Genomic DNA, 9,278 nt, shown 5'->3' with positions numbered 1-9,278 from the left:
CTCACCCCCACAACCCAAAGATGTGCAGGGTAGGTGGATTGGCCATGCTAAATTGGCCCTTAATTGGGGGAAAAAAAATTGGGTACCCTAAATTTATAACAGGGAAGAAAAAAAAACTATGTTTCTCTCTCCACAGATATAGCAGATCTGCTGAGCTTTTCCAGGACTTCCCTGTTTTTATTTGATCCCGGGGCAGGCAATGGAACCGGAGTTACCAGTGATAGCAGAAGATAAATCAACCCGGATTTTTACAACCTGCCAGATTTGAAGGGATATTGCTGGAAAATGAGAAATTAGCACAAAACCAAACTGGAACGCGTGAGCGTTAAATTTTATTTAAAAAAAAGTTCCTTCTTCCCGACTCCCAGATATTCAGGTGTTTGGCACATTTCACGAGGTAAGTCAGAGTGCTGGGACAGGTGAGAACGTCCACTTCTCTCTCAGGCACTCACCAGCTCAGAATAACCACACATCTACAGGATCGGCCAACAGTTACCGTGGAGGGCTTAGGAACAAAGCGCGATCGCTGCTCCCCACCAGAGACTTTGTCCATTGGCCTCGTTCTGAATGCGAGGGGGGTTTGACTTTGCTGAAGGTCCTTTGGCACACTGTTGCCCCATCTCTATTCGCTCTGTTTCGAGTATGTCCTGCTCACCGAGTCCCTGTAGAATTGGAAGATTTTCTCTGCAGCTTTCTGGCACATTGCAACACACTGCTGAAGCTACGTGAGGAGACAAGAGCATTAGCAATAGCATGAAGAATGCCTGATCTCCGCGCCAGAACTTTAGAACATAGAACAATACAGCGCAGTACAGGCCCTTCGGCCCACGATGTTGCACCGAAACAAAAGCCATCTAACCTACACTATGCCATTATCATCCATATGTTTATCCAATAAACTTTTAAATGCCCTCAATGTTGGCGAGTTCACTACTGTAGCAGGTAGGGCATTCCACGGCCTCACTACTCTTTGCGTAAAGAACCTACCTCTGACCTCTGTCCTATATCTATTACCCCTCAGTTTAAAGTTATGTCCCCTCGTGCCAGCCATATCCATCCGCGGGAGAAGGCTCTCACTGTCCACCCTATCCAACCCCCTGATCATTTTGTATGCCTCTATTAAGTCTCCTCTTAACCTTCTTCTCTCCAACGAAAACAACCTCAAGTCCATCAGCCTTTCCTCATAAGATTTTCCCTCCATACCAGGCAACATCCTGGTAAATCTCCTCTGCACCCGCTCCAAAGCCTCCACGTCCTTCCTATAATGCGGTGACCAGAACTGTACGCAATACTCCAAATGCGGCCGTACCAGAGTTCTGTACAGCTGCAACATGACCTCCCGACACCGGAACTCAATCCCTCTACCAATAAAGGCCAACACTCCATAGGCCTTCTTCACAACCCTATCAACCTGGGTGGCAACTTTCAGGGATCTATGTACATGGACACCTAGATCCCTCTGCTCATCCACACTTTCAAGAACTTTACCATTAGCCAAATATTCCGCATTCCTGTTATTCCTTCCAAAGTGAATCACCTCACACTTCTCTACATTAAACTCCATTTGCCACCTCTCAGCCCAGCTCTGCAGCTTATCTATATCCCTCTGTAACCTGCTACATCCTTCCACACTATCGACAACACCACCGACTTTAGTATCGTCTGCAAATTTACTCACCCACCCTTCTGCGCCTTCCTCTAGGTCATTGATAAAAATGACAAACAGCAACGGCCCCAGAACAGATCCTTGTGGTACTCCACTTGTGACTGTACTCCATTCTGAACATTTCCCATCAACCACCACCCTCTGTCTTCTTTCAGCTAGCCAATTTCTGATCCACATCACTAAATCACCCTCAATCCCCAGCCTCCGTATTTTTTGCAATAGCCTACCGTGGGGAACCTTATCAAACGCTTTGCTGAAATCCATATACACCACATCAACTGCTCTACCCTCGTCTACCTGTTCAGTCACCTTCTCAAAGAACTCAATAAGGTTTGTAAGGCATGATCTACCCTTCACAAAGCCATGCTGACTATCCCTGATCATATTATTCCTATCTAGATGATTATAAATCTTGTCTCTTATAATCCCCTCCAAGACTTTACCCACTACAGACGTGAGGCTCACCGGTCTATAGTTGCCGGGGTTGTCTCTGCTCCCCTTTTTGAACAAAGGGACCACATTTGCTGTCCTCCAGTCCTCTGGCACTATTCCTGTAGCCAATAATGACATAAAAATCAAAGCCAAAGGTCCAGCAATCTCTTCCCTGGCCTCCCATAGAATCCTAGGATAAATCCCATCAGGTCCCGGGGACTTATCTATTTTCAGCCTGTCCAGAATTGCCAACACCTCTTCCCTACGTACCTCAATGCCATCTATTCTATTAGCCTGGGGCTCAGCATTCTCCTCCACAACATTATCTTTTTCCTGAGTGAATACTGACGAAAAATATTCATTTAGTATCTCGCCTATCTCTTCAGACTCCACACACAATTTCCCATCCCTGTCCTTGACTGGTCCTACTCTTTCCCTAGTCATTCGCTTATTCCTGACATACCTATAGAAAGCTTTTGGGTTTTCCTTGATCCTTCCTGCCAAATACTTCTCATGTCCCCTCCTTGCTCGTCTTAGCTCTCTCTTTAGATCCTTCCTCGCTACCTTGTAACTATCCATCGCCCCAACCGAAACTTCACACTTCATCTTCACATAGGCCTCCTTCTTCCTCTTAACAAGAGATTCCACTTCCTTGGTAAACCACGGTTCCCTCGCTCGACACCTTCCTCCCTGTCTGACCGGTACATACTTATCAAGAACACGCAGTAGCTGATCCTTGAACAAGCCCCACTTATCCAGTGTGCCCAACACTTGCAGCCTACTTCTCCACCTTATCCCCCCCAAGTCATGTCTAATGGCATCATAATTGCCCTTCCCCCAGCTATAACTCTTGCCCTGCGGTGTATACTTATCCCTTTCCATCATTAACGTAAACGTCACCGAATTGTGGTCACTGACCCCAAAGTGCTCTCCTACCTCCAAATCCAACACCTGGCCTGGTTCATTACCCAAAACCAAATCCAACGTGGCCTCGCCTCTTGTTGGCCTGTCAACATATTGTTTCAGGAAACCCTCCTGCACACACTGTACAAAAAACGACCCATCTATTGTACTCGAACTATATCTTTTCCAGTCAATATTTGGAAAGTTAAAGTCTCCCATAATAACTACCCTGTTACTTTCGCTCATATCCAGAATCATCTTCGCCATCCTTTCCTCTACATCCCTAGAACTATTAGGAGGCCTATAAAAAACTCCCAACAGGGTGACCTCTCCTTTCCTGTTTCTAACTTCAGCCAATACTACCTCGGAAGAAGAGTCCCCATCTAGCATCCTCTCCGCCACCGTAATACTGCTCTTGACTAGCAGCGCCACACCTCCCCCTCTTTTGCCTCCTTCTCTGAGCTTACTAAAACACCTAAACCCCGGAACCTGCAACATCCATTCCTGTCCCTGCTCTATCCATGTCTCCGAAATGGCCACAACATCGAAGTCCCAGGTACCAACCCACGCTGCCAGTTCCCCTACCTTGTTTCGTATACTCCTGGCATTGAAGTAGACACACTTCAAACCACCTACCTGAACGCTGGCCCCCTCCTGCGACGTCAAATCTGTGCTCCTGACCTCTATACTCTCATTCTCCCTTACCCTAAAACTACAATCCAGGTTCCCATGCCCCTGCTGCATTAGTTAAACCCCCACAAAGAGCACTAACAAATCTCCCCCCCAGGATATTTGTGCCCCTCAGGTTCAGATGTAGACCATCCTGTCTGTAGAGGTCCCACCTTCCCCAGAAAGAGCCCCAGTTATCCAAAAATCTGAATCCCTCCCGCCTGCACCATCCCTGTAGCCACGTGTTTAAATGCTCTCTCTCCCTATTCCTCATCTCACTATCACGTGGCACGGGCAACAACCCAGAGATAACAACTCTGTTTGTTCTAGTTCTGAGCTTCCATCCTAGCTCCCTGAAAGCCTGCCTGACATCCTTGTCCCCTTTCCTACCTATGTCGTTGGTGCCAAAGTGGACCACGACTTGGGGCTGCTCCCCCTCCCCCCTAAGGACCCGGAAAACACGATCCGAGACATCACGTACCCTTGCACCTGGGAGGCAACATACCAAACGTGAGTCTCTCACGCTCCCACAAAATCTCCTATCTGTGCCCCTGACTATAGAGTCCCCAATTACTAATGCTCTGCTCCTCTCCCCCCTTCCCTTCTGAGCAACAGGGACAGACTCCGTGCCAGAGGCCCGTACCCCATGGCTTACCCCTGGTAAGTCGTCCCCCCCACAAGTATCCAAAGCGGTATACTTGTTTCTCAGGGGAACGACCGCAGGGGATCCCTGCACTGACTGTTTTTTCCCAGTCCCTCTTACAGTTACCCACCTATCTCCAATCTTTGGTGTAACTAATTCCCTGAAGCTGCTATCTATGACCCCTTCTGCCTCCCGAATGATCCGAAGTTCTTCCAACTCCAGCTCCAGTTCCCTAACTCGGTCTTGGAGGAGCTGGAGACGGCAGCACTTCCTGCAGGTAAAATCAGCAGGGACACTAACTGCATCCCTCACCTCAAACATCCTGCAGGAGGAACATTGCACTCCCTTCCCTGCCATTCCTCTAACTTTCTACCAAGATCTGGCTAACAACTAAATTAAATTTTTATAAAAAATAATAATAATATAATAAAATATGGTACTTACCTCAGACCAGAGAGGAGGGGCCCCGAGCTTTTAAATACTGAATGTTGAGGAAGGAAATTTTACCAATATATATCATCAGCATTATATACAGCTTCTAAGATTAGGAGAAAGGTGAACCTCGAGAGGAGGTGGGAAAGCATGGACTAACTACCCCAAGCCATTACACAAATTCTAAGTGCAGAAATGGCCATTCATCAGCACAGGTCCATTCCTGCCCAGCCTTCATCTCTGAAGCCTTCTCTATCCCTTTGGCTAATGTTCCTCGGAACAGGCCAAGTGCCTTTAAGTTACTGCACCTGCAGCTGCAGAAAAAGCTTTAAAAGAGCTCATGCGCTTCAATGAGGAAGTAGTGCAAAATAAAAATAAAGTAGCAGGAATGTTGCCACCTGAAATCTCTGCTCCTTCAATTTTGACCTCTTCTACTTTCCCGATTTTAGACTCTGTACCGTTGGAAGCTATGCCTCGAGCTGCCTAGGCCCCAAGCTCTGGAATCCCCCCCCCCCCCTCCCCCCGACTAAAGCTCTGACTCCCTTTCCTACTTTACGACTCTCTTTAAAGCCTACCTCTTTGACCAAGCTTTTGGTCACCTCCCAACGATGTGAAGGTTGGGTGGACGATCAATGCGCGGGGTTACGGGGATGGGGCCAGGGAACGGGCCTGGGTTGGGCCGCTCTCCACGTATCTGCGTGGGTTTCCTCCGGGTGCTCCGGTTTCCTCCCACAGTCCAAAGACGTGCAGGTTATGTGGATTGGCCAATGATAAATTGCCCGTAATGACCAAAAAGGTTAGGAGGGGCTATTGGGTTACGGTGGCAGTGAGGGCTTAAGTGGGTCGGTGCAGACTCGATGGGCCGAATGGCCTGCTTCTGCCCTGTATGTTCTATGTTTCCGAGGGTCGGTGCAGGCTCGATGGGCCGAATGGCCTCCTTCTGCACTGTCAGGATTCTACATGGCTCAGTGTCAAATGTTTGGGAATGTTCCTGTCGGAGTTTGAGTACATTCAAGGCACTTTAGAAATGCAGGCCAGCATTATTGTTGAAGTGTATGCTCCACACTACGCCCAGCTTGTCATCATCCAACACCAACAACATATCATTCTATTCCCTTTTCACTCATGTGTTTACCTAGCTTAACTTTGCAGGCCTCACTCCAAGAGACAAAAGTTCCACATTCCAACCATTCTCTGGCTAAAGAGGTTTGGTCCCGAATTCTTTATTGAAATTATTAGTGACCGTCTTATATTTGTGGCCTCTAAGCTTTAGACTCTCTACAAGTGGGAACAGCTTCTCTACAGCTACCCCATCAAACTAGTCAGAATTATCGAGGTCGCTATTCAGTCCCCCCTCCACTTGCTCTTTCCGGGAGAATAGAGCCAGAGCCGGTTCAATCTTTCCTGACGGTTATAACTCCCGAGTTCACGTAGCCGCCTTGTAAATTTATTTTTACACATTCGCCATGAATCAACCGGAACAATGACATGCTCACATCTGCCATGCACAGCGAGTAACGAGTTCACCACCTGTGGCCGAGCTAGTTACTGACCATTTCAATTCACACCCCGAGACCATCTATTCTGGAAAAAGCTCCTACACAGTTCAATGGGGCCAGGCAGCAACAAGCCTGCACACTTGCTAACGAAGCACTAGGCCACACTGCAGCAGAGCTTGCTGGCAGCAAGAGATGGAACTGCACACTGTGCCCAATCTCAGGGAGCAGGTGTCAGAATCCTACCCTGCAGCACTCCCCGAATGATCCAGATTGTGAAGCAGCCCACGTAGGTGTAGGTTATTAAAGAGTAATTAGAACTGACAAGATACTGGCTGGGAGAGAGAGACTCACTGCAACGATAGGGAGTCAAGCAAAGGTCACGAAAGAAATGGATTTGAAGCCGTTTGGAATAGATTTGCCCCCTGTGGGTAAAGGCGTTGCAGCAATGAGTCACACGGGCGTTCGGTGCCGTCACTGGCCTGTACCAGCTGGTCAATCTCAGCTAGAGTAACAGCTTCACTACAAAGAAATGTTGTAATCTTGTAATAATCAGCCTCAGCTAATTTGAGTTTCAGCCATGGCTCAGTAGTTCGCGCTCTCAATTCAGAGTCAAATCCGACTCAAGGCTGGTGGTAGTTTAAAATTTACTGAGGGTGTGCGGCAGTGTTCGGAGGCGCCATCTTAATGGGAATGAGGGCCCGCCTGCCTCCTCGGGTGGATGCAAAAAATATTGAGGGGGAGGGGACATGGAAAGAGGGTCATATATATATATATATATATATATATAAACACAGATTCTCGAGCAGGTTGCTAACTAGGTTTTTAGCACTTAGTAAAAGTACTCACTTAGCTTTTCAATTCTTGTTGGACCTTTGATCAGGAAATGTAGAATGATCTGCAAGAACTCGGCGAATATTGCAATGGTCAGGAGAAGGGTAGTGGGGGAGGGGTCGGTATGGGAGCGGATGGAGGAGGCCTCATGTAGGGGCACGGGTTTGGGGGCACTGTTAACGGCGCCTCTGCGTTACCGCCGGCCAGGTACTCCACAAGCCCGGTAGTGGTGGCGGCCCTGCGGATGTGGGGATAGTGGCAGCAGCACCTGGGGTTGGAGGGGGCATCAATTTGGACACCGTTATGTGGCAACCACCGGTTTTGCTCCGGGGGGGGGGTTCAGGGGTGGCAGTGTGCAGGGGATAAGCAGTTTGGGGATCTGTTTATAGACGGGGGCTGGAAGTTTGGAAGAGCTGGAGGAGGGTTTGAGCTGCCCGGTGGTAATGGGTTCCGGTACCTGCAGGTGAGCGACTTTGTGCGGAGGCAGGTATCGACCTCCCCGCACCTGCTGCCCCAGAGGCTGCATGGTGTAGTGTCGAAAACGGGAGTGGGGGAGGGGAAGATATCGGAAATCTATAAAGAGCTTATGGATTGGGAGGGAGCCCCAATTAGGGAGGTGAAGCGGAAGTGTTGGGTTGGGTGGTGGAGGCTGGGTTGTGGGAGGACGCCCTGTGGCGAGTCAATGCATCTTCATTGTGTGCCAGGCTTAGCATGATACAATTTAAGGTGGTCCACAGGGAGCACGTGACTGAGGCCCGGATGAGCAGATTCTTCGAAGGGGTGGAGGATAGGTGTGGACAGTTTGTGGGTGGGCCTGTGAATTATGTCCGTATGTTTTGTGCATGTCCGAGGCTTAGGGGATTCTGGCAGGGGTTTGCAGACGTCATGTCGGAGGTACTGAAGGCAAGGGTGGCTCCGCATCCAGAGGCGGCGATTTTTGGTGTGTCAGAAGACCCGAGAGTCCAGGGGGAGCGAGAGGCTGATGTCTTGGCCTTTGCCTCCCTGATAGCCCATAGATGGATTTTGTTGACATGGAGGGACTTGGAGCCCCTGAAGTCAGGGGTGCGGGTCAGTGACATGGCTGGGTTTCTCAGATTCGAGAAGATTAGGTTCGCCCTGAGGGGATCGATGCTGGGGTTCGCCCAGAGGTGGCAACCGTTTAGCAACTGCTTTGGGGAAAATTAAGCTGTTAGTGGTTTGGGGGTGGGGGGGTTAAAAAGGGGAGGCATGGGGAGTTGGGTACGGTGGGGAAGGTTGGTGGGGAATTGTTTTTGGGGTGTTGTTTATGTAAACCATGTTGGCTGGGTTTTGTCATTTTTGATGTGTTGTTCCTTATTCTGTTAAAATTTATAATGTAAATGCCTCAATAAAATATATATTTTTTTAATAATCTGCAAGAACTCACCGACTGTGCCCTGTCCCCCTAACACATCCAGCGGTTTTCTCGGACAATCAATCTCCTCAGTCCTGCAGTTGATTAAATGCAGTGGCAATCTGGTACTCGGCCAAGGCAGACTGGGGCGGGAGATACCAGGTTGTTTAAGACGCCGATCAAGCAGAACCCCCGCTTTTGCCCGGAATGCTGTCGAGCTTCTCGAGTGTTGCTGAAGCTGCACTCATCAACGCACTTGCGTCCTAAGTGCTGGGGGCGCTCTGGGGAAGAGTTACGCGGGCACCCCAATCACTGCCACGTGACACAGACTCGGATGGCACTGGTGAGGTTGTCAGTTCCCCTTAACGTGTCTGCTTTATCGCGGTGACAGAGACTTGTGCTGTGACCCAGGCATTGCCGTCAGTGTCTAGGTACAATCTGAAGTGCTATTGATAAACAAACAACCATAATCTATGTGGGTCATTGCTCATTAAACGAACGTAGCTCTGTCCTTTTATTACACATGCCTGTACCCTGTGTGTCGCTAACCCTCTTGTATGGAGCCTATGGCCATCCAGCTGAGGTGGGAAGAGGATGCGGCCGGCACCAGGTTATGTCAGAACCTCCTGGAATGAAATGAAACGGCTGCGCGGGTTTCGTATAACATACCTCTTCAACAGAATAAGCCCCTTTTGTGGACGACATCAGCAGTTGCTTCTCAACACTGTCGATGGAGAACGTGAGAACAGCAGCCGCCTCCTGAAACAAAGGTACCCGGGGTGAGACAGCGGTTTTCACTGCCAGGGAAGCCAGTAGCATTCAGGATTAGCC

General features: G+C 49.1%; 1 protein-coding gene across 6 annotated transcripts in view; it reads right to left on the bottom strand.

Annotated features, from left to right (window-relative positions):
* Positions 1-310: 310 nt before the first annotated feature.
* LOC140402420 (exosome complex component RRP46-like) overlaps positions 311-9,278 on the bottom strand; it is a 36,224-nt gene continuing 27,256 nt past the window's right edge. For all 6 annotated transcript variants that reach the window (XM_072490187.1, XM_072490188.1, XM_072490192.1 and 3 more), the window contains 2 exons: positions 9,117-9,206; positions 311-721 (listed from right to left, as the gene is read on the bottom strand). In XM_072490187.1, the coding sequence (XP_072346288.1) occupies positions 623-721; positions 9,117-9,206 (189 nt within the window). In that variant the 3' untranslated portion in view covers positions 311-622. The remainder of the gene's footprint in view (positions 722-9,116; positions 9,207-9,278) is intronic.

Source organism: Scyliorhinus torazame, chromosome 25 (assembly GCF_047496885.1).
Source record: "Scyliorhinus torazame isolate Kashiwa2021f chromosome 25, sScyTor2.1, whole genome shotgun sequence".
NCBI lineage: Eukaryota > Metazoa > Chordata > Chondrichthyes > Carcharhiniformes > Scyliorhinidae > Scyliorhinus > Scyliorhinus torazame.
The sequence above is the reverse complement of the archived record's forward strand: the minus strand, read 5'-3'. Positions and strand labels throughout refer to the sequence as shown.